Source organism: Typopeltis vanoorti, chromosome 23 (genome assembly GCF_054136105.1).
Source record: "Typopeltis vanoorti isolate ZY-2024b chromosome 23, IOZ_Tvanoo_1.0, whole genome shotgun sequence".
Taxonomy (NCBI): Eukaryota; Metazoa; Arthropoda; class Arachnida; order Uropygi; family Thelyphonidae; genus Typopeltis; species Typopeltis vanoorti.
This window is the reverse complement of record NC_143571.1, coordinates 46,737,845-46,764,533: the sequence shown is the minus strand read 5'-3', so window position 1 is coordinate 46,764,533 and position 26,689 is coordinate 46,737,845. Positions and strand designations below refer to the sequence as shown.

The window sequence follows — 26,689 nt, the reverse complement described above, 5'->3', positions numbered from 1 at the left end:
GGGAAGGGTCATTTTCAATCCCCAAATTTGACAATTTTTAAACCTTTTGAACGACTTGAATATCTGAGCAGCTTAAGGCATTATCCTCAAAAATTGTTTTAAGTATTCAATATCTCTATGGCTTTTTTACTAACATGAAACCTGATGCACAAAGTCACATTCTTCATTAATTCATGACACTATAAAAAAAAAAAGCATGTTCATCAAAGGACTCCTGGTGACTGAGATGATGCAATGACTTAGGGCATGTTTCATTAATTATGACATATCTATATAGATACTTGCTTACAAAACAGTATGATAGTATTTTCAGTTTCTTTATAATAATAACTGTCCACGATCTTTTTGAAAAGACCACGTGTGTGTGTGTGTGTGTGTGTGTAGATTTTCGGTGTTTAGAGCAGAGGTTTTCAGATTATTTCACCATACCACAGTACACAATGTACAATATCCTGGTTTAAAGTTATTTTTTTAAGGCAGGATTCACATATACAAATATAAAACTACATAATCTGTCTTGATACAAAGTATGAAACATTAAGCAATTAAGTTCACATTAAAGTTTTACTCAGACAGAGCAAATGCCTTATAAAACCTAATTGGCTGAATACCTATGATAGTAAAAAAAAAAAAAAAAAAATTATGGGAAAGATTTATTATGGAAATACAATGCTATTTTTCATTCTTCAGAGATGCTCAGTAGTTTTTCAGTTCTCCATCAAATTATGCATTAGAAGTTTTTCTAAACCATGAAAAAATTTGATTAATGGACAAAAATGCCACTGGTAGGTGGTAGATAGAACTTACTTGGATACTTCGTTTTCAAGTTTGAGTGATTCAAATTTGCATACAATACTGGAGATATTGTAGCATTTGGGCCTAACGGTTCATCACTCTCCCATTTCAGAATATTTTTTTGCCCATGTGCGAGTGTCTCTGTTTCTGGTTCTAACCAAGGACTGCGAGGCTCTGATAACTGAGGACTAAACTGTGAACTGTCAAAGAAAGCAATGGAAAAAAAAAAAATGTAAACAAGAAACATGAACAAGGAAAAATAACTTTCTACTTAATTAACATTTAGTTTCTTTCTTTCTCTATATATGCACGCACATAATCCATAAAAGAACACAATAACATTTCTCATTAGTTACATATCAAATTTCCAAATTTTTCAGATATAAAGATAAATGTACATTTTCAATGCATATTATATTTTTAACTGCAATTGCATTTTTTCCTGCATGCAAATAATAACATTTTATAAGTAAATATCTGATCATGGCTTGCATAAACAAATGCATTTTAATTCAACATACGAACATTATTATTAATGTAAAAAAATATGAATGTATATATTAATGTGTATGACAGAGATTCATCATCATCAAATTCCTGACATGTAGATGTGCCCTCAAGGGGGGAGGGGGGGGGGGGGTACAGGATATGATAGTACTCCATGAAAAATTTACATCATTACTAACTTCCTATCTACAACTTTTTCTCTAAATCAGTCTGTTACTTGTCAAGACTCCAACATTATCAGATCTTATATTTCTATCGTCTAAGGCACTTTGTACCGTATCAATCCACCTATATCTTGGTCTTCCTCTGGGTCGTTTTCCTGCCAACCTGGCAGAGAACACTTGTTTTGCTAATCTTTCCTCACCCATTCTGTTTAAGTGACCATACCACCTGAGATTAGCTCTCCTTACGCATTCCTGGATACTGACAATATCAAGTTTTTCCTGATATCCTTGTTTTTAATACGAAATTGCCATTGGTGCCATCTGTTCATGCCTATAATCTTTCTCAGGACTCTCATATCTGCGGTCTCTAGTCTTTGGTCAAGTGTTTTACTTCTGAGCCAGCTTTCAGATCCATAAGTTAAAACTGGTTTGAACACTGTCTTGTATACAGCTAATTTAGTGTTCCGACTAATTTCTCTCTTATTCCATATAAATGTATTCAGTTGACTTCCTACCATACCAGGTTTGCTGATTCTGTTGTCTATTTCCATATTTAATTTACCATCTTCACTAAAAATCGTGCCTAAGTAGCTGAAATGCTTTACTTGTTCCACAGGTTCCCCGTTCACAACACAGTTGACATTTTCAACAATTCTACCTATTTTCATTGTCTTTTTAATGCTGACCTTCATACCATATCTATTACAAGTTATTCAATTTAACCAGGGAATCTTGCAAACTTGTAGCAGATTTATTTAGAAGTATAACATCGTCTGCATAAAGCAAAGAGCTGACAACATTCTGATATCATGTTTAATACTACTTTCTTTCATAATGTGATCCATATAGATAATGAATAACAGAGGGGATAATGTACATCCTTGTCTCACACCAGATTTAACATTAAACCATCTGTTATATAGCTTTTGAAAAAGCTTTTGTCTTTGCGAAATAGGATAAGATGGTGGAAGTAATGGAAAAGATTGGTATAGATTGGAAAGAAAGAAGGCTAACTATTTCACTATATATATGGGACAAACTGCCATGGTGAGAGACATATATGGTACAACAGAGCCAGGTATCATTGGACGAGGAGTAAGACAAGGCTGTTCTCTGTCACCAATTTTGTTTAACACATATTCCTAAGCAATGTTAAAAGAAGCACTGGAGAATTCAGAAGAAGGAATAGAGATTGGAGGTAGACAGCTATTTGCAATAAGATACGCAGATGACAAGGCATTACTATCAAATACTGAAACAGGACCACAACATCTGTTAAACAGATTACTGGAATCCTGTATCAATTATGGAATGAAAGTTAACATAAGAAAAACAAAGGTAATGAAAATAGCAAGGAAAGAGGCAAATATTGATATCAGAATAAATGGGGGAAAATTGAATCAAGTAAAGACATTTAAATATCTAGGAAGTGTTATTAGCAGTGATGGAAGATGTAAAAGTGACATAAAAGCAAGAATAGCGATGGGAAGAGATGCCTTTAATAGAAAATGGAATTTATTCAGAAGTAAAATAAGGGATAGAAACCTAAAGAAAAGACTAATAAAATATTATGTGTGGAGTATTGCCCTCTATGCAGCTGAAACTTGGACAATGAAGAAAGAAGAAATTAAGAATTTGGAAAGCTTTGAGATGTGGATTTGGAGAAGGATGGAAATAATCAAATGGACAGATAAAATAACTAATGAAGACGTCTTAAAAAGAGTAGTAGAAGAAGAAAAAAGTCTGTTAAGGAGGAAGTAGCAAAGGAAACTGGATTGGATATATTCTGAGAGGGAATGGAATTATCAGAGATGCCATCTAAGGAAAAATAGATGGAAAAAGACCCAGGGCTTGAAGAGTAAGGAAAAGATATTAATTTCTTTATTCACCTCCAAACTTCTTTCACTTACTATTTTTAACAGTCCAATCACATCTCTTGTTCCCCTGCCCTTCCTGAAACCAAACTGATCTTCTCCAAGAAATTCTTCCACTTTAGATGCAATTCTTCATGTTAAGATTCTCATAAGTATGTTTGATGTATGGGAAATGAGGCTTATTGTTCTAAAATCCTTGCAGTTCACTACATTACTTTTCTTTGGTATAGGTATAAATATTAAGGTCATAAAATCTTTTGGTAGTTCTCCTTTGTTATAAATTCAATTTATTATTTTGGTTATTTCTTCAGTTCCTTTTTTCTAAAGTTGTGTCAGGAATTCTGCAGGTATTTCATCTATTCCTTCTGCCTTTCCACATTTTAGTTCTTTAATATGGCCATTTCTACTTCTGTCTTCAAAATCTCTGGGCCTAGATCATCTTCATTTACCTTCTTTATATCTTCAAATGGCAACTCATTTGGTCTATTTTCATTGTCATATAGATCTTCAATGTATTCCTTCCATTTCATTAGGATTTTATCTTCTTCAGTTATGATTTCTCCATTCTTATTTTCTATGCCTCTAGCTCGAATTCCATTTCTCTTGTGATTCATGTCTCCTGCTTTTACATATAAAAGATCATACCGTCCCACTCGCTCATAATTTTCCATTTCTTCACATTGTTTTTTAAGCCAATCTTCTCTACTTCTTTCTGCTTCCTTTCCCAATTTGTCATTCAGGGTTCTATATTGTATTTTCCCTTCTGGGGTGTCTTTATTTTTTCATTTTCTTCTATTAGAGAAATCATCTCATTAGTTATCCAAGGTTTTTTTTTTTTTATTCTTTTAGCTCTTATATATCCAATTTCTTCTTCTGCAATCTTCTTTATTTTCTCTTTAACTTGTTCCCATTTCTTTTCTGGATCTTCAGTTTTGACAAAACTTATTTCCTCTAATTCCTTCTCCAATCTATTTCCAAATGAAAAACTAAAAAGTCAGCCTGGAATAAGGTATTCTACACAGACATATTAGCTCTAGAGATGGCCAAGAAGACCTGGATAGAATTAGAAGCAGATGATATAAAAATATTAAAACTGAGCCCAAATATAGCAGTATGAATGGATGGGGAATTGCATAGATGTTGAAAGCATGTGCAAACCAGCAATGTCACTGGCCTGGTTGCTCAATGTGAGTCCCAGTTCACATAAGATTCCTAATGAAGGAAAGGAGAGCAAGATAATTAATTAGCTTATACAAAAATGGAGCTAAGTCTGATGCAGTGAATTATAGACTAATTACTATGTGTGGTGTGGTCATCAAGGAATTAAAAAGGATAATTAGTAATTGCAAAAAGTATATAGACAATACTAAGATCTTGTACAGAGGACAGCATAGTTTTATTAACGGAAAGTACTTTGCTCTGCTTTAGCAAAGTGCTCACATTCCATAAAAGTAACAGCAGAAAGAGTGAGAAGAGAAATTGATAAATCACAGTAATCCTGGAATTTACCAAATCATCTGATAGGATTCCCCATTTGAGGTGGCTATACACACTCAAATTAACAGGTATGTAAAATAAACACATGACACAAATAAGAGAGTGGCAACTGACAGGTATCAGAAAGTGTGGTATAGTGGCACTGAATTTTAGTAGACTTCATAGACTTAGTAGGAGGATTGTGACCATTGGTGTACAATAGGGTTCTGCATTTGGACCAATGGTATGAAGAGATGGGTGTTAAATGCCTACCAAGGCAGTCGTTTAACACCCATCTCTTCATACCATTCCATAGCAGCTGCAGCTTTGTGGCATGGGGCATTGTCGTCTTGATAGTAACATGGGTCCATTTCCATAAAAACTCCACAGTGTAGACAGCATCTGATTATCCAGAATATCAAGGTACTGAGCTGCCTTCATGGAACCATAAACAACGACCAGTGGTTTCACTCCAAACCTGCTGAATACACCCCACACCATTACTCCACCACCAAACTTTACTATGGGTACAACACACTGTTGTAACAAGCATTCACCGGGCTTCCTCCACGCCCATACCCTGCCATCAAACTGGAAACAGGTGAACCTTGATTCACTGCTCGAGAGTACTGCTTTACACTAGTCCTGTTCATATGCTCTTTGCACCAGGCCAGTCAAGCCACCTGATTCATTGTTACGATGTTTGGCTTGTGTGCTGCTGCTCATCCATGGAAACTCAGTAAATGGAGTTCTTTTCGTACAGTATTAGTGCTCACCATGGAGAGTCTGTGCTGATTGTAGCTGGTTTTTGCATGTCACACATTTTAACACCCTCCTGTCCCTGTTAGTCATTTTCGGCAGCCTCCCTGGGTGTTTTCCTGCACTAGTGATGCCAGAACATCTCCATTTGTTGATCGCTAACCATTGATGATGGATGCTCCAGTTGAGCAGCAATGGCACGTATGGATATGCCACCAATGTGACAGCCCACGATGACACATCTCTCTCGAAGTCACTGAGTTCACTTCATGTTGCCATACCACCTGTATTTAACTGGTATGATGAAATACGGATTCCTACTACCTATACACCAGTTTTTATGTTATTGACAAATCTGGAATGTTCCATAACTTCCAATAATAGGGGTGTCTAGACAATTATTGGTAGATAGTGTATATAATGATAATGTGAAGGATCTTGAGTGTGATATTCAGTTATCTGCTAATAATGCCAAGCTATGGAGAGTGACAAATGATTTAGATGTGTGTGTGAGAGAGAGAGAGAGAGAGAGATTGCCTTCAGGCTGAGTTGAACATCTTGGTTACATATGGCCAAATCACAATGAATGTCATTTCAATATTGTCAGTCAAATGCATTTATGAATTTTGGATGGAGGACATTACAGGCTGAGTATTATACTAATAGGAATTTGTTAGAAATGGTCACTGAAACTAGAGACTTGAGAAATTATTATAGACATTAAGAGTCATATCGCTAAGGTGGTTCAGTCGGTGCATCATATAATAGTACTGTTGAAGAAAACATTAACCTGTACAACACCTACGTTGGAGGAGATATTGAGTACAATGGTGGAATTACAAGAGATATAAACAGACAAATCAGTCAAGCATCCCAAACTTTTGGACGACATAATAAAATATGGATGTCAAGAGACATCAAACAAGTAACAAAAGTAAGAATCTATAAAACAATGGTACTTCCAACACTCCTCTATGGAAGTGAATGCTGGAATCTCAAAAAGGCTGAAGAGAAAAAATTTTTAGTTACTGAAATTTTTAGTTATCTCTGCTGGATCGACTAAGAAACAGAAACGTAAGGAAGCAACTAAAACAAGGAAAAACAATAATAGACAAAATCCAAGAAAGAAGACTGCGATGGTTTGGCCAGGTGACCAAAATGGGAACAGAAAGATGACCATCTAAAGCCCTGAATAAACGATGGAAGGTAAAAGATTCAAAGAATGGCCCAGAATTAGATGGATAGACAAAATAAAAGAGGACCTGAAAACTAAATCACAACAAGCAACACCAAACTGGATAGAATTGTTCGGACTCTCTTGGGAGAGACAGAAGTGGAAAGAGTTCATTTGGCCTCATCATCATCCACATAGATGATGGAAGAGAGAAGAAGTAGGAAGGAAATTATTCACTCACTTTACACGGCATTATTATGAAATCATCTGGATTACTGTACAGAGATATGGTTACCTTAGTTCCAAGGGAATAAGAAAGAGAGTTGAAATAATTCAGCAATGAGAAATCAAGACCATAACAGGCATGTGGAATTGGGCATATGAAGACAGATTGAGGGAATGCAGTCTTCAAAGTTTGAGGACCACACAGAGGAAAGGGGGTTTAATAAAAATACACATGTTAGTACAGCAATCTTACAGTAGAGACACAGGTAAGATTTTGAAGTTTATGTATGGAAGGGATAGACTCCGGGTTAGTCCTGGAAGATGACCAGGGATGTTACTAAGAAGCATGTGAGGTGTAAGTTCTTGTTGGGCCATAAGATAAAGTATGAAGAAGGGGCTATTAAAGGTTGTAAATGCACCTTCAGGAAATGTGTTCAAGCAGAGATATGAAAGGCATTTAAGTATGAGTGTCTAAAAAGGTTGTCCCTCAATGAGTCACTGGTCTCTATGGAGATGCATTCATAATAATAATAATAATTTTATTACAAACATGATAGCTTGAAAATTAGTCTTTTTTTCCACAATTAGTAAAAAATAATTATAATAAATAAAATAATAATAAATACATAATAATGATACACAGAAAGCTCTAGGTTCTTGCTGTGCTAAACAAAAATGTTAGCTTGATTTTTGGCTTTTTTTTTACTTCAAAATTTTAAAAAACAGAAAATTTGTATTTTTGTGAAATGAAAGCTCATCATCAAATTCCTGACATGTACAGGATATGATAGTATCCTGATGATGAAAAATTTACATCACCACTAACTTCCTATTTACAATTTTCCTCCAAATCAGTCTGTTACTTGTCAAGACTCCAACATTATCAGATCTTATATTTCTATCGTCTAAGGCACTTTATACTGTATCAATCCACCTATATCTTGGTCTTCCTCCGGGTCGTTTTCCTGCCAACCTGGCAGAGAACACTTGTTTTGCTAATCTTTCCTCGCCCATTCTGTTTAAGTGACCATACCACCTGAGATTAGCTCTGCTAAAGCATTCCTGGATGCTGACAATGCCAACTTCTTTCCAAATATCTTCGTTTTTAATATGATATTGCCATTGATGCCATCTGTTCACGCCTCTAATCTTTCTCAGGACTCTCATATCTGCGGTCTCTAGTCTTTGGTCAAGTGTTTTACTTCTGATCCCGTTTTGAGATCCATAAGTTAAAACTGGTTTAAATACTGTCTTGTATACAGCCAATTTAGTGTTCCGAACTAATTTCTCTCTTACTCCATATGAATTTATTCAATTGACTGCCTACCATACCAGCTTTGTTGATTCTGTTGTCTATTTCCATATTTAATTTACCATCTTCACTAAAAATTGTGCCTAAGTAGCAGAAATGTTTTTCTGCTACTCAGGCAGAAAAACATTTCACAATTTTTCACAACACAGTTGACATTTTCAACAATTCTACCTATTTTCATTGTCTTTGTCTTTTTAATGCTGACCTTCATACCATATCTATTACAACAGTTATTCAATTTAGTCAGTGTATCTTGCAAACTTGTAGCAGATTTATTTAGAAGTATAACATTGTCCGCATAAAGCAAAGAGCTGACATTAACATCTCCAATTCCGATATCATGTTTAATACCACTTTCCTTCATAATGTGATCCATATAGATAATGAATAACAGAGGAGATAATGTACATCCTTGTCTCACACCAGATTTAACATTAAACCATCTTCCTGTACTTCCTTCAATTCTAACTGCTGACTTACAACTCAAATAAAAACTAAGTATTGCTTAATATAATGCCCCATTGACACCATATATCTGAAGCATATGAATAACTTCTCTCTTGGCACCTTGTCATATGCCTTTTCCAGATTGACAAAACTTAAATACAGATCTTTGTTATATTCCCATGCTTTCTCAACTATTTGTCATAAAGTGAAGATCCTGACAGCCTCTATTTGGCCTGAATCCAGCTTGTTCTTCACTGAGCTTTTCTTCCACAATTCTTCTCAACCGTTTCTCAAGTATACTTGCATAGATCTTGCCAGGAACATGAAATGAAAAGAAAGAAAGGAATGAAATCTTGTCCTACTAATGTGATGATATTAATTTTAATATAGTCAAATATTTAATATTTAATATTAAATATTAATAAATATTAAATTTAATATTAATAATTAAAATAAAAAAATATTTAAATATTGATGATTTCAAAAAAAAGTTGTTTGGACATAAATGGAATACCACCATTGTAAATGTACTGCCCCATAGCATATGCTTTCCTTGCTGCAGCCAGCATTGAGTGAAAGTCTTGCAATAGAAATCTACCACTGAATTTAAATCCATACAAGCACACATGCATGCATACAACACAGTGGGAATAAGGACCAAACAAACTCAGTTGTTTGGATTTCAAATCCAAATATTGCAGTTAAATTGCCTCAGACAAAAACAATAAAAGCAGTGATAAAAACTGATAAGATGATAAATGCATCAAGAACTGATCAGTTAGGTAAATGAAAATAATTTGTCAAAGGATACCAACTGGTTTGAACTAAACATAGGCAAAAAACCATATTCCTAAAATGTTTCCAAAATAATAAAACTATGATTCAAAAGATATATTTCGGTGATTACACCGCATTTTTTATTATTTAGTTATACAAAATAAAGTTTAAACAAGAGAATTAATAAATACAAATCATAATCATAATCTGGCTCTTAGATGGTTAATGAAGTTGAGATGTTTAATGTGTAGTTTCTCTAGTTGTAAAACTTTATGCCAAAAGCACTCACCATAAGTTTGTAATTGCAGGCGTAGACTTCTGTGGTTAATTACAAACTTATGGTGAGTGCTTATGGCATAAAGTTATACAACTAGATAAACTACGCATTAAACATCTCAACTTCATTAACCATCTAAGAGCCAGATTATGATTATGATTTGTATTTATTAATTCTCTTGTTTAAACTTTATTTTGTATAACTGAATAATAAAAAATGTGGTGTAATCACCAAAATATATCTTTTGAACCAATTAGCCACAGAAGTCTATGCCTCCAAAACTATGATTATTAACAAATTTCTAGCTAATTAATGCAAATTAACTATTATCTCTCTGCAATGAGCACTAAGACTCAATTCTGCAATATCAATTTTGCAGAATTGAGTCTATTAAACAAAAGTAATTTACACAAAATTACCTGCTATAGTCAGTAAATGGAGAAGTAGCTACACTGAAAGGTGAGTCTATGCTTTGTCCGTTGCCTGGTGTGGTTGGTGTTTGCTGAGAAGTTATAGGAATTGTTGAAGAAGGTTGTTGTTGTCCAGACTGTGGTGAAGGAATCTGATCAGGTGGCGAAGTCTGCTCCACTGACAAAGGGCAAATATTAAGATCTCTCTGCAAAACTTCAGGACAAAAATGCTTGGTTAAAATAATGTGACATATTATAAAACAACAATAAGTTATTAATGTGGGGTAAAAGTAGGAAAATTTGATATCATTTTTTGGATTCTGAACTTTTTATCTTATACCATGAAAAAAATAATAATAATTACAGTAAAAATACATTATAATTCAAATGTGCTGCTATATATTCAGAATACACTACTACTACTGGGGTGCTTAAGGGTCAAAGCTGTATAACTGAGAGGAGACCTCCACATAGCCTTTAAAGGAATTCGGAGAACCGACCAGTGCTTCTGACCTAATGTCCAATCCTCACCTTCTCATGGTGCACCCTGTTGGGTATCTACTTGGATACTGAACGAACGAGGATGGGCTGGCAATTTGGGATTTAACTCACCAAATTGTATTCTTATTGGTTAAACCAAAATAAAAAAAAATAAAAAATGATGGTACAACATGACAAAATTTCATGCCGGCTGGGGCGTCGCCCGGTTAAACAAGGCCCCCGTTGTTTTCGCCAGGGAACCAGGGCGAACAGCGAAAAGTCAGCTACTGGAACAAATCTGAAAACAAACCCCAACTCAACATCACCAGAGTTAAAGATCGGTACTATCAACGTAAGAAGCCTGAATGGCAAAGAAATGGAGCTAGCTGAGGAATTAGATAAGTACCAGATTGACATAATAGGGGTGACTGAAACAAAAAAGACCAAAACTGGTGAGATCCTTCTGAGCAATAAATACAAAATGTTATATTCAGGCAATAACAATCAAGGAAAAGAAGGAGTAGCCATAGTATTCAACACAAAATACGAGGCTAATCTTCTTGAATGGCAGTCAGTCTCAAGTAGAGTAATGTGGGCAAATATGAGAATGGGGAATTGGACAATGAGACTTATTTGTGCCTATGGTCCCACAGAAGGTTCTACTAAGGTAGAAGTGGAGGAATTTTTTGAGGCTTTAGAAAAAGCAACTGACACAATGAAAAAGGAAAAGTTGGTCCTTGTTGGGGATCTAAATAGTAGAGTAGGAAATGATTGTGAGACATACAAAAATATTTTGGGAAAATTTGGAGAAAAGAGCAAAGCTAATAATAATGGCAAATATCTGTTGGATTTCTGCTCAGGACATGGACTGGTTATTACTAACACCATGTTCCAACATAAAAATGTGCACAAATTCACATGGAGAGAAGAGGCTAGGAATAAGAAAAGTCCCATTGACTATGTTACTGTTGATAGTGATGTTTTCTCCCTGGTGCAGGACACCAGAGTGTACAGAGGATTTGAAATTGGAAATAATCACTATTTAGTCTTGAGCAGGATAAAATTGAATTTCATATTGAAAAGAATAACATGTAAGAAAGTTTTAAAGCGAATAAAAGTTGAGCAGCTCTCAGATGTAAAGTGTAGACTAAAATACAGAAATATTATAGAAAAGAAAATGAAAGAGTTTGAGAACAGGAATCAAACCTTGGAGATTCAGTGGCAAACTCTGAAGGAAACATTGATTGATTCTGCCAGAGAGGCATGTGGTGAGGTTGTGTGCAAAGATAAAAAAATCAGAACTCCCTGGTGGACACAGGAAGTTAAAGAGGCAGTGAAGGAAAAGAAGAAAGCATATCAAAAGTTCCTGGCAAATAAGTCAGCTTTTACTCTTACAGAATACAGAGACATATGTAAGAAAGCTAAACAGTGTGTAAAACTAGCTAAACAAAAGTCATGGGAGGACTTTGGCAAGAATATAGAAAATAAATATCAAGAAGGTGGCAAAATATTCTGGAGGTTGTTGAAGAAGCTTAGGAATGGAGGAAAGAGTGCTGTAAAAGGAATTAGAGATGATAAAGGTGAAATGAAAACAGGAGAAAAAGATATCCTTGAAGTATGGAGTAATTACTTTGAAAAACTGCTAAATGAAACAAGCAGTGATGACAGCACAGTGATAAAAAACACTGACCAGGCATGCAGTCAGGAATACATATCCATACTTGAAGTAGAAAAAGCCATCAAAGGCTTGAAATGTGGAAAGGCAGCAGGAGTAGATGATATTCGACCAGAAATGCTGAAGTATGGTGGTATAAGAGTCTTACAGTGGCTGCACTGCATAGTTCAGAAAGCCTGGACAGAGGGACGAATTCCCGATGATTGGAGTAGAGCTCTCATAGTACCCATATATAAAAAGGGAAATAAAACTGAATGTGAGAATTACAGAGGTATTTCCCTACTGAGTGTTCCTGGCAAGATCTATGCAAGTATACTTGAGAAACGGTTGAGAAGAATTGTGGAAGAAAAGCTTGTTGAAGAACAAGCTGGATTCAGGCCAAATAGAGGATGTCAGGATCAGATCTTCACTTTACGACAAATAGTCGAGAAAGCATGGGAATATAACAAAGATCTGTATTTAAGTTTTGTCGATTTGGAAAAGGCATATGACAAGGTGCCAAGAGAGAAGCTATTCAATACGCTGCAGTTATATGGTGTCAATGGGGCATTATATCAAGCAATACTTAGTCTTTATTTGAGTTGTGAGTCAGCAGTTAGAATTGAAGGAAGTACAGGAAGATGGTTTAATGTTAAATCTGGTGTGAGACAAGGATGTACATTATCCCCTCTGTTATTCATTATCTATATGGATCACATTATGAAGGAATGTGGTATTAAACCTGATATCAAAATTGGAGATGTTAATGTCAGCTCTTTGCTTTATGCGGATGATGTTATACTTCTAAATAAATCCGCTACAAGTCTGCAAGATTCTCTGATTAAATTGAATAGCTGTTGTAATAGATATGGTATGAAGGTCAGCAATAAAAAGACAAAGACAATGAAAATAGGCAGAATCATTGAAAATGTCAACTGTGTTGTGAATGGAGAACCTGTGGAACAAGTAAAACATTTCAGCTACTTAGGCACAATTTTTACTGAAGATGGTAAACTAAATATAGAAATAGACAACAGAATCAGCAAAGCTGGTATCGTGGGAAGTCAATTGAATAAATTCATATGGAATAAGAAAGAAATTAGTCGGAACACTAAATTAACTGTATACAAGACTGTGTTCAAACCAATTTTAACTTATGGATCTGAGAGCTGGGTCAGAAGTAAAACACTTGACCAAAGACTAGAGACCGCAGATATAAGAATCCTGAGAAAGATTAGAGGCGTGAACAGATGGCATCAATGGCAATATCATATTAAAAATGAGGATATTAGGAAAGAACTTGACATTGTCTGCATCCAGGAATGCGTTAGCAGAGCTAATCTCAGATGGTATGGTCACTTAAATAGAATGGGAGAGGAAAGATTAGCAAAACAAGTGTTCTCTGCCAGGTTGGCAGGAAAACGACCCAGAGGAAGACCAAGATATAGGTGGATTGATACGGTACAAAGTGCCTTAGACGATAGAAATATAAGATCTGATAATGTTGGAGTCTTGACACGTAACAGACTGATTTGGAGGAAAATTGTAGATAGGAAGTTAGTAATGATGTAATTTTTTCATGTAGTACTGTCATATCCTGTACACCCCCTTGAGGGTACATGGCAGGAATTTGATGATGATGATGATGATGATGATGACTACTACTACTGTGTACAGACCACTTTCACGAGGAAATTGTTATTTATACACCTTTTGTAGCAAGTATAGTATTATTGTATTCACTCAGTGCATGAGTGAATACGAATATCTTATACGAAATTCTCCAGAGCTTGCAAGAAGAAAGTATGGTGACTGAGCCACATCAGAATAGTATTCTGATATGGGTAAATTTTATAAGAATATTATCTGTAAAAAGTACAAATATTGCTATTATGCTGCATGTGTGTTGTTTTCATTTTATTAATTTTTTTAGTCATTGGGTTAAGCATAACATCCTTTCAAGTTTGGTTATTTCATTCTGTTCATTTTATAGTATACTGCTGTATTGCCAAATTAGGTCTGGAATCCAGACCCAAAACATTTGGAAAACCAACTTTTAAATGCTATTTTTTTCCTCAACCTTCTATCTTGCTATGTTTTTGTTAATGATATCTTTGCATCTTGTTCCACTCTGAATCAATGTGGTTTCATTGCCAAATTCCTGGCATGTATTCTCCTCAAGGTGGTGTACAGATATCATCATAGTACTACATAAAAAAAGTTACATCACTACTAACTTCCTCTCAACAATTTTCCTCCAAATCAATCTATTATCTATCAAGACTCCAATATTATCACATATTATATTTTTATCTTCTAAGGTACTTTTTCAGATACGAAGGTGGGGGTGTTTTCACCTGGAAACTCAGGTTTTTCGTCCCCCACAACAAGCAAACCAGCCCCACGAACATATGCATCTACAGGCATAGGACACACCGGGAGGCAGGGGATTAACCACCTTATCCTCGAGTTATGGTTACAATGTCCAAGTATTGTTGGAAGGTCGTGGACACTTAAGTGCCTGCTAGGACCACTGATGATGATGAATGAAGGCACCTTTTACGTTATCAATCCACCCAAACCTTGGTGCTCCTTTTGAGTCTTTTGGCTGACAACCTGGCAAAGAACACTTGTTTTCCTAATCTTTCCTCTCTCATTCTATTTAAGTGACTATACTACCTGAGATTAGCTCTGCTAAAACATATCTGAATGCAAACCTTTCCTAATATCCTCATTTTTAATGTAATAATGCCATTGATGACATCTGTTCAATCTCGTAATCTTTCTCAGAACTCTCACATGTGGTCTTTGATCAGATGATATGATTCTTATTTTATTGAATTCTTCTAACAGAATGGAGTCTGAAGAACAAAGCATGAAAAAAATAGCATTAAAAAATTGGTTTTCCAAATGTTTCATGAAGTGATCAGCTAAAGCAGGTAGGACTGTCTTTTGCTCTGTTTACAAGAGACTTCATGTGAAGCTGAGCAGAAATGCCAGTGAAGGAAGGCCTCTAGTAAATGTAAAATTGAATATTGCCTGTACAGTTATGCTTATTAAAGTATCCAGAAAGGGAAGACTATTGTCAGAGTCATGTTCCATAATGAACTAGCTGTGGGTGTATAAGAAGTTTATTTTGTCCAAAAATTGAAGTAATGCTGTTTCAGAGTGGGACAAGACTGCAAAGATATCATCAACAAAAACATAGCAAGATAGAAGGTCGAGGAAAAAATAGCATTAAAAATTTGGTTTTCGAAATGTTTAGATTTAGGTCTGAATCCCACTGACAAGACCTCAATAAAGGTTGAAATTGGTCTGGGTAGTGGCCCTTCCCACAATACATATCTGTAAGGATATGTGCATTGCATTATGGGATACTAAGACAATTGATGTGAAGTTACTTCACAAGCAAACTGTGTTTGTTTACACTTGGCATCTTTCTTGCCATCTTTAATTTACAGAAATTCACCACTCAGAAGTTTGTCATCTCCATGAGGGGTGAGAGTGCCATACCACAATTCCTGTCTGCTTACATGGTTAACTTCTAGATTACTTCAGGTCTATTTGGATGAGATATATATCCAGGGATACTAAAGCAAGCTAGTGTGACAGTGGGTAGAGATTTTAGCTGCTATAGCCTATATGGACTTCAATGAATTAAGCCTATAACACTAGTTTCATAAGCATTTTAGACCTGAAATTCGTTTTGTTTCAAGACTCAGACAGTTCCATTGGTATTTACTTCCAAGATTCCACTCTATACAGAAAGCATTGATGCACTCCATCCTAAAGGCTGTGGGTTTGAATTCACAATGGTTCAGACATTTTGATAATATCTTTAAGTGGTAGATGATTTTCCAGTTTGGTTCCATATTGTGTGGAATCATAACTCTACTTAATGTAGGACTAAGGTGGTTAAAAGAAACACATAAGACAAGACAAGGATTCTTGTTTAGCTTACCCACTGGTAGTAATGAAGAATATGTTTTCATCCATCTGTGGGTGGATACACATTTAAGAAATAAAAAAAAAAATATTATCTTGGCTATCTCAAGAAGCAGTGCTATTTCGGGGGGGGGGGGGGGCAAACGAACATTCCGAACCTTATAAATCTTACTTTTGCAGCATAAAAGGGCATGCAAAAATCATACTAATCATAGTCTTTTTCATCATAATAATCATATAATTTTTTCTCACGAGACAGAAACTGTAGTTTTATCTAAATATATATATATATATATATTTATTTATTTACCTCTTTCTGTAGCTTGTTCTGGATCATTATTTGGACTAAGGACTCCTTTAAAAATATCTTCAACATCCTTGCTATCCATTTGAGGCAGTCCTTAAAATAACAAAATATTTCACTTGATTACCAAGGAAGGAGGAAAATAATAATAATCCAGAGAAGGTAATGTAAATATCTCTTTAATGAAAACTAAAAATTGTTATATTTGCATGTGTTACCTGTATCCCCTACCATACTATCTAAGTTCAGTGGACTAAGCAGAACAGAATCGATATTGGCAGATAAAGGATCATCTTTGTTATGAGCTTGCCCACTTCCTGCTGGTTGCTCTTGATCATCAAGAGATGCTGCTACTGATGTAATAACAGCCAAATCTACAAAAAATATGGTAAAATGACTAACTTCTTTTATGAAACAGTTATATAAATTAATCTAAATTAACGTAAACAGAAATAATACGATTTACTTTATACTTCACATATAAACAATTTATACTGCACATTCTCAAATTATCTGAAAATATTTAATATTTAATAATAATTATTAGAAAAAATTTAAAAGAAAGTAAAATCTTTCTTTTAAATTTTTTGAAAGGTACTGGCACCAAGTTCAAAATGAAGTGGAATATATCAATCTCTGTTTGTTCACCTCCCACAAACAGATTTTAGTGGCCTTCCTTGAAAATCCAAGTGCTCAGATACTTAAATTAGCTCATTAATTCCTTCCCTTTCACATTATCATCTCATATTCCAGTTTCAGAACATGTAGTTACAACAGGTGTATTAGCACCCAAGAGGTTTGGTGCATGCTGTATTTTAAGCACTGAATACGCAAGACCTAAAATAAAATCTGCCATCTTTCATTTGATATTCAGAACTTTTCTGAAAAAATAATTGACACATTTTAAATATAAATTTCATAGACTGAGAGTGATGTAGTAATTAGTGCAATATCTTTGAATATAACTTTCCCAATTTTTGTTTTGAACTGTGATTTGGACAAAAGTATTAAATTTATTATTATTATTATATTACACCTCCAGGGAGTTCAAGGACTCATCGAGGGAGGGCACCTACTCTACAGCTCATTCTAACTGCAACTACATCGATGCCATCTACCACCACTCTTATTTCCACAGACAATCACAAATATCCATGCCCATGGCGGTATTTGAACTGCAGCCTTTCGGCTGGAGAGCGGATACGCTAACCACTCGGCCAACCAGGCTGGCAATTTAATTGAAATAATGATATAAATAACACTGGAGGAAGGCATGCGCATTTTAGATAATGCTGAACTATTTTTGGAGGTGCCCATTCTCCTTTTCCATGTATTATAATGCATGGAAAAGGAGCAGATTAACTATCTAATTGGTTTGAAGTGTTTTTAGTTCAATCAAAACAAAGAAGTGAAGTGTAATAACATGGATATTATTATTATTGTTGTTGTTGTTGTTGCACAGATACCTCCATGGAGTCCTAAGACTCATTGCAGGAGAGACAAACTATCAACACAATATCTATCATACCTCTCCTTGAAACCATTAACACAGCACTCAAACTGACTCAGACAATCCATTTCATTCATTCACCACTCCCTAAGCAAAAAAACTAGTCTACATGTCCTTGCTAACCACACTGTGACCCAACCTCTATTTTTCTGTTTTCCCTCTAGCCAAGTGCCGAAACATTTACCCTGCATAAATTCTTTAAATAACATAAATGTTTCTATCATATCCTTATCTTTTCCTAACAATCAACTTTTGCAATCCACAAACTCTGAATCTAATCCCCACAGGTAGCATTCCACAGATTACTTGCCATCTCGATCAGTCAGCTCTGAGTCTTTTCCACTAATTCCTAATCCCCAAGAAATCCAGGTGACTAGACCTCAGCACGGTAATTGAGATGTGGTCATATCAAAACTTTATAGAGAGGAATGATAACTCCCTTATCTAATCACTAGTATTTTTGTCAGTATATGTTCTCCTGGCTGATTTTTTTGTATGTGGAATGAAAAATCCTACTACCACCATATGGGATTGATTAACTCCTTGAATTGAAAAAGTTCATATAGAGATTATTCTCATCATGACAAAAATCAATCTTGGGTCTTTTCTTGTCCTATTGTTCTTTCAATTGCACTATGGAGGTGCTTATCATATTTGTGTATTTTTTATATACATTAAAAGGTGACTTTTTGTATTACAATACTCATGTCTCATTTACAAGACTAAGATAACTGAAACTAATATATGATATTTTAGAAGTTTGAGAACTAGAATTTAGAGTGGATAAATATATTGCAAATCAGAAATACTTAAATAATACTTGTGGTATGAACCTATTTGTTTTTAGGTGCAGGAATAAACAAAAACACCAAGGAAATACATATATAAAAATTATGCACACATATAAAAAAGGTAAGATGAAAGAATTGTCTTGGTTGGCACTAATGATCCGAGAGGCAAGAAGTATTCTATGAAGGAGGGGTGTAAAGGATTTGTTAGACAAAGCAAAAATAAAGAGTGAGAAGGTAAAGACTGAAAGTCTCTTGACATACTATGATATAGGCGAACTAAGGAGGACATTCGAGAGCCAATAAATTAGTATGAGGATTATGCAGAAAGAACGAAACGATGTAGGATTTGTGAATCTGTGATCTGTGTTTGATGGAAAGAAGGATTTGTATAATTCTGATGGGCTGCATATAAATACTTTTGGTATTAGATGTCTAGAGAGAGAGAGTTTATGTTCACCTAGCACACTGAAGTGCAAATTCAGGAAAAATTAAGAAATTAGGATGGAAGCAGTTGAATGTGTTGTGTGTGTGAAGGTGAGTGAGTGTGAGAATGACCAGGTGCAGAATCTAGTTTCTCAAATAAAAGTATTGGATAGGGTAGTATATTAAAGAAGTAAGGGTGATGGATTGACATTAGTATATAGAAACTGCAGCATCCTAAAGGGATGCTGCAGTTTCTATATACTAATGTCAGAAGTATCGGGAACATGAGGGAGGAGTTTTTGGCTTTGGTGCAACCCTGTCAAAATTATAGGCATTAGTGAGACTTGCCTAACAGTAGATGATGTAGTTACAGGGATAGAATGTGAAGGGTTTAGTATTTTCAGGGAAGAAAGGATAGGGAGAGAGGAGGGGGTTTACTGCTGATGACAGATGAGTTGTAGCCACAAAGAATAGGAGATAGACAGGAGAGTGGCTGTTCATTTGAAACAGTCTGGTGGAAGATCAATACCAGTAAATCAAAATACACAGTCGGTTGTTGCTATAGGCCATGGATGATCTGGAAGACACGTATCGGCAACTTAGTATAATGAGTTGAGGTCGAGTGATTATTACTGGGGCTTAGCTATGAAGGTATAACTTTGAAGGAAGAAAGAAAACATGGTAGGAAGGAAATAGAATTTATACACGTACTGAGAGATAATTACTTCAGGCAGCATGTGATGGAGGGAACTAAGGGTGTAAGGGTATTGGACCTAGTCATAGGAAGAGAAGAGCTATCCATAACCAAGATGGCCACGTCTCTGATTGGCAAAGGTGACCATACAGTCTTGACTTGGGAGATTGTAAAATATGAAGAATATTCCATCAATAAGGAGTATATGTGGAACTACAAGGCAGATGATTATGACAAGCTTGGGAGGAAGCTTGAAGCTGTGTCAAGGCATAATGTTTCAGCACTTGACTACAAGGACCAGAATAAGGGGTCATCCCTTATTCTGATCCTTGTTATAAGTTGAATAAAGGTGTAGTCAGTAGGGTTGTGAGGACTAGATATTCTGCTTGGAGAGTGGTGAATGAGTAGAATGGGTTGTCAAAGTCAGTTGTGAGTGCTTTGTCTGTTAATAGATTCAAGGAGAGGTATGATAGATTGTGTGGATAGATTGGGTATCCCGTGAAGTCTTTGGACTCCATGGAGGTGCTCATATAATAATAATAATAATAATAATAATAAAGCCCTGCAAGAGAAAGATGATAGTAAGTGCATAGAAGATAGTTAAGGTGCATCTAGAGGAAGCAGTATTAAATTGTATACCTAGAGAAAGGAAGTTTTATCATATAGGAGTTACATGGATGATAATATCATTAAGCATGAGCTTCAGTAAAAGAAACTGCTGTGAGAGGTATATAAGGAGAAAGATGACCAGCAAACTTATGAACAGTAAAAAGACCAGGCAACAAAGGTGACCAGCGTGGTAAGGAAGACAAAATAAGATTATGAGAAAAATCTATCCAAGCAGGTCAAAGGAAATCCCGGAGTTCTTTCGTTATGTGGCAAATAAGAAGAATGGTTTGTAGATATGCTTATATGTTGGTTACATATTACTTTAAATTTTTCAGGAAATGAAAGCATATACTAAAATATTAATTAAAAAACTTTAATCAATACCTTCCTATATTTTGGCAATGTTACACTGCCATCGTCTGGGAACATAAAACTATGATATGTGCACACACAGGTATTAACACAAGCAAATGAGGCTGAAGAAGGCAACTGAAGTTGGTCCTAGAGTCCTAAAGGTGCCCCCCCCTCCTAGTGTCTTGGCTTTTGGGCTAGTGTTCTTAGGATGCAAACTTCCCAAATTTGGGGCAGTCTCATGCACCCAAATTTGTTGAGGTTTGGGAACTCTTTTCAGAGCTGAAGCTGATTCCAGTAATTTCCGATATTTCGGCGAACGTCACGTTGCCACCTTCTTGGGAACTTACTACAAAGACATGTGCACACAAGTACTAATAACAGCAAATGAGACTGAAGCTAGGAAGCTAGCGTTTTCCTAAAGTCCTGATGGTGCCCCCTGGCGGGCTATATTGGTAGTTCTTAGCCTTTGGGCTGAAGTTCTTCTGATAAAGTTTCCCAAATTTGGGGCAGTCTCATGCATCCAAATTTGTTGAGGTTTGGCATATTCCTAAGGGCCGAGGCTGATTCCATAAATAGTCTTTCATACTTGAACTTGCTGCGGTGTATTACTGTGGCTTTCTTCCATCTTATTCTGTGGCGAGTATCCAGAGCGTGGTCTGCAAGCCCAGAGTGGCTGTAGTGGTGAAATCGGATGTAATCATTGTGTTCTGAGATTCTGATATTTGCTGTCCTGCTTGTTTGGCCAAAGTAGGACAGTTTACAGCTGCATGGGACCTGGTATACACCAGATAGGTCTAGGGGAGGTGGTTGGTCTTTGGTGGAGCGGATAAGGGATGCCAGTTTTCTATGTGGTCTGTAACAAGTGGTCAAGTCATGTTTTTTTAAGATTTTATTGATTTTTTCCGAGGTGCCTCGGATGTAGGGAATGGTGATGGATTTAGAGTAATCTTTTTTGTGAGGGGGTGGAGGTGGTGGGTTGTGGATAACTGGGTTAAGTATTTTTTGGATTTTTTGGAGGGGGTAGCCGTTGGCTGAGAAAGTGTCACGGATGTGATTTAGTTCAGTGGTTAGGGCTTGATCATTAGAACAGATTATTTTTGCCCTGTTGAATAATGTTTTAATAACTCCATATTGTTGTGAGGGGGGGGGGGGGGGGGGATTGTTGGTGAATGTATCTGCCTGTATGGGTGGGTTTTCTATAAACTGAGAAAACCAAGGTTCCATCAGGTTGGCGGGTAAATAGTGTGTCTAGGAAGGGGAGGTTATTGTTTTCCTCTTTTTCCAGGGTGAATTTGATTCTAGGGTGTTGGTTGTTCAAGTGTGTTAGGAAGGAGAAGAGTGAATCCGGGCCATGTGGCCAAATAGCAAAAACATCATCAACGTAGCGAAGCCATATGGTAGGTTTTTGTGGAGCTGAGTTTAAGGCTTTCTCTTCAAATGCCTCCATGAAGAAGTTGGCCAAGGGTGGGGAAAGTGGTGAACCCATGGCTGTCCTCTCTATCTGTTTGTAGAATTTTTCCTGCCAAACGAAATAGCCTGAGTTCATTGTAAACTGATATAGGGCTGAGATATTGGGAGGAAATTTAGCTTGGATTAGCTCTAAGGTTTCTTTGAGGGGGACATTCGTGAATAGGGAGGAGACATCAAAACTGACCATTATGTCATTATGTTGGAGTGTAAGGTTTTCTATACTGGCTTTGAAGTGGGCTGAGTTTTTTATGTGTGATGGTGTATTGCCAGTATAGTGTGAGAGCGCTTTGGCTAAATGTTTGGCTAGTTTGTAAGTGGGGGAATCAATGCCATCCACTATGGGACGTAATGGCACATTTTCTTTGTGTATTTTTGGGAGCCCATATATGCGGGGGGGGTCTGGAGTTATAGGGTTTTAGTCTGTTGGTAATCTCCACAGGCCAAGAAGTGACCTTCTTAAGGAGCCTATGGAGTTTTCTAATTTGTGAGTTGGTGGGATTGTAATCAATGGGGAGGTAAGTGGAACGATCTAATAATAAAGCCTTGAGCTTACCTGTGTAGTCTTTAAGATTGAGTACCACAGTGGCGTTCCCCTTATCCGCTTTGGTGATCACTATTTTTTTGTTTCTCTTCAATTCTTGTAGTGCCTTGTATTCACTAATGGATATGTTTGATTTTGGAGGGTTTGCTTTATTGAGAACACAGGCTACATCCAATCTAATATCGTTGGCAATGTGGTTTGGAAGTTGGGATACGCGGGATTCGCCAACTTCCAAACCACATTTTTTCCGAGGCACCTCGGAAAAAATCAATAAAATCTTAAAAAAACATGACTTGACCACTTGTTACAGACCACATAGAAAACTGGCATCCCTTATCTGCTCCACCAAAGACCAACCACCTCCCCTAGACCTATCTGGTGTATACCAGGTCCCTTGCAGCTGTAAACTGTCCTACTTTGGCCAAACAGGCAGGACAGCAAATATCAGAATCTCAGAACACAAGGATTACATCCGATTTCACCACTACAGCCACTCTGGGCTTGCAGACCACGCTCTGGATACTCGCCACAGAATAAGATGGAAGAAAGCCACAGTAATACACCGCAGCAAGTTCAAGTATGAAAGACTATTCATGGAATCAGCCTCGCCCCTTAGGAACATGCCAAACCTCAACAAATTTGGATGCATGAGACTGCCCCAAATTTGGGAAACTTTTATCAGAAGAACTTCAGCCCAAAGGCCAAGAAATACCAATATAGCCCGCCAGGGGGCACCATCAGGACTTTAGGAAAACGCTAGCTTCCTAGCTTCAGTCTCATTTGCTGTTATTAGTACTTGTGTGCACGTGTCTTTGTAGTAAGTTCCCAAGAAGATGGCAACGTGACATTCGCCGAAATATCGGAAAGTATATATTAAAGTTTATTTAATCTATATTTCTAGTATACGCTGTCAATTCCTTAAATATTAGTTATCATGTTTAACCAGCGTATAAGCCTCTCAACAAGAATAATGTGTAAAGTGTAGTAAAGTGGCTTTCTTCTAGCATATTCTGTGGTGGAATCTAGTGCATGGTCAGCAAGTCCTGAGTGGCTGAAATGGTGAAACTGGATGTAGTCTTTATGTTCCTATATCCTGAAAACTGTCCTGTTTGGCTGTAGCAGGACAGTTTACAACTGCAAGGGACCTGGTATACTTCAGGTAGGTCTAGGGGAAATGGCTGGTCTTTGGTGGAGCAGATAAGGGATGCCAATTTCTTATATGGTTTGTAATGTTAAATTGTGAATGAAGCCATGTTATGTAATTTATTATTTTTCATTCACATTTAACATTGCTTATTAAATATTAATCATGGTTTATATAAAATTGTTTATTATTCTTTAATTAAGAATTACTAATTAAATATTTATTCAAAACTTGACCTATTATTAGTTTATAAAATAATAATATGTTTAGAATTTTGTATAACTAAATATATGTGGTGTAACATAAAGTGTTAATTTATATTTAACTGTATACGTAATCAAAAAGTTAAAGAAGTAGCTTAAATATTCTGTTGTTTTATTTTGTGAAATATTTAATGTTATGTAATCACTCATGAATAATATTAGACCATACATTACATTAGCGAAATGTTTACGTGCAGTCTGTTGTCATGGAGACGCACGCGTAAACAACCACGAGTGGAGTAGAGCGTGGCGTTCGAACGTAAGGTGGGAGTGAAGGTCATAGATAGATAGATATATAGAGAAGAGGGAAGGTCATAGATAGGGGGAGATTAGAGAAGAATTATTATTAAGGAGGAGAGAGTTTTGCGGAACCAAGATTATATAATCCTCAGGGCAGAGATTTATGAGTATAGTGTTCGGAAGTGAACCTATAAGTAGTGAAACATAAAGTTTAATGTTATAAGCGAAAACTGCTGTTGTTATGAAGAAAGGTTGATGCCGTAATCAGATAAAAGGAAAAAACTGGACAGTCAATGCGAAAATTCTGATTAGTTCCAGTTAATCTGGATTACGATTAAATTCTATGTTGCCCTAGGAAAAGGTTATATTGATTACTTGGAGAAAAGTGAACAGGAAAAGATATTAGTACCTAATTACTGTTGTTTGGAATAGTGAAGTGCGACTTACAGTAATACAGTTTAAACTATGGAGAATATTTGTTATGTGTGGTCCGCTAATGTTAATTAAGTTAATTCATAAGTGCTCTCTCAATAATTTGATGTATTGAAGAATTTGTCTGGTAAGAGTAGTTGTATAAGTTTCTCTATTCTAGCATTAACTGTAATATATTTCCGATGCTCAAGGTCCGGGAATATTGTTGCTTGGAATATAGCTTACGTAGTTCATTGCCTGCTGTGAATATAAACATTGAGCTGATAGATTTGTGAAGACTGAATAAAATGTGAAATTGTTATATTAACTTGAGATAAGAAGATTTGTGTTTTTAAGACTGTGAACAGTATATGAAAGTTAGAACATTGAATTAGCATCAGTGACCTAAGAAGAAGTGTTAAGTTAATTGTATAGTTCCATTTTAAAAGAGAGTTCTTGTATTTGTTAACCATATCATATATTAAATGTTTTATTTTGTTGATCTAAATATTGTGTTTGCCTGAATTCCTTATTATTGCACCGTTCATAAATATTCGAATCTTGCAGGAACCCCAAGTAAAAATGATAATAGATGATTCGGCCTAATGAGATGACTGTTAACTTAATTTAGAACTGATCCTACTATTTATATAGACTAATCTAAGAATAGGGTGGCGCAGTATAAATATAAATTTCCCTACTTTTGGATCGGTGATCATTTCGCAATTAGTTGTATTATTCATAAAAGTGACTTGAAACTAGATAGATTTAGAACACGACAGAAAGGAGTCGTCACGACAGTAACAGGTAGTTAGGTCATATTTTTTAGGATTTTTGTTAGCTTTTCAGATGTGCCCTGGATATAAGGAATGGTGATAGATTTAGTATAATCTCTGTCATGAATGGAGGGAGAGAGGTTGTGGTTAACTGGTTTTAATATTTTTTGGATTTTTTAGGGGTTGTAGCCATTGGCTGCAACCCCCAAAACTTAACCATATCCTTAACACCTTCTTAGCTAATGGCCACAACCCCCAAAAAATATTAAAACCAGTTAACCACAACCCCCCTCCCCCCTCATAACAGAGATTACACTAAATCTTTCATCATTCCTTATATCCGAGACAGATCTGAAAAGCTAACAAAAATCCAAAAAAAATATGACCTGACGACCTGTTACAAATCATATAAGAAATTGGTATCCCTTATCTGCTCCACCAAAGACCAGCCACTTCCCCTAGACCTACCTGGAGTATACCAGGTCCCTTGCAGTTGTAAACTGTCCTACTACGGCCAAACAGGCAGGACAGCTAATATCGGGGTATCCAAACACAAAAACTACATCCGGTTTCACCATTACAGCCAAATTTGTGTGCATGAGATTGCCTCAAATTTGGAAAGCTTGCATCCTAAGAAGAAGAAGATCAGCCCAACAGCCAAGACAACCCAATTTAGCCTGCTAAGGGGCACCTTTAGGACTCTAGGACCAACTTCAGTTGTCTTCTTCAGCCTCATTTGCTCGTTATTAGTGCCTGCATGCACATATCATAGTTTTATGTTCCCAGAAGATGGCAACGTCCATTGCCAAAATATAGAAAATACTGATTAAAGTTTTTTATTTAATATTTTAGTATACATTGTCATTTCCTGAAAAATTTAAAG

General features: G+C 36.0%; 1 protein-coding gene across 1 annotated transcript in view; it reads right to left on the bottom strand.

The window, feature by feature from the left end:
- The window catches only part of LOC150093819 (histone-lysine N-methyltransferase 2C-like), a 1,065,326-nt gene that overhangs the window by 527,961 nt on the left and 510,676 nt on the right, over positions 1–26,689 (bottom strand). Inside the window, exons 31-34 of the mRNA XM_090412524.1 lie at positions 16,799–16,954; positions 16,587–16,676; positions 10,207–10,411; positions 808–995 (exon numbers count right to left, since the gene is read on the bottom strand). Coding sequence (XP_090268650.1) covers positions 808–995; positions 10,207–10,411; positions 16,587–16,676; positions 16,799–16,954 — 639 coding nt within the window. The remainder of the gene's footprint in view (positions 1–807; positions 996–10,206; positions 10,412–16,586; positions 16,677–16,798; positions 16,955–26,689) is intronic.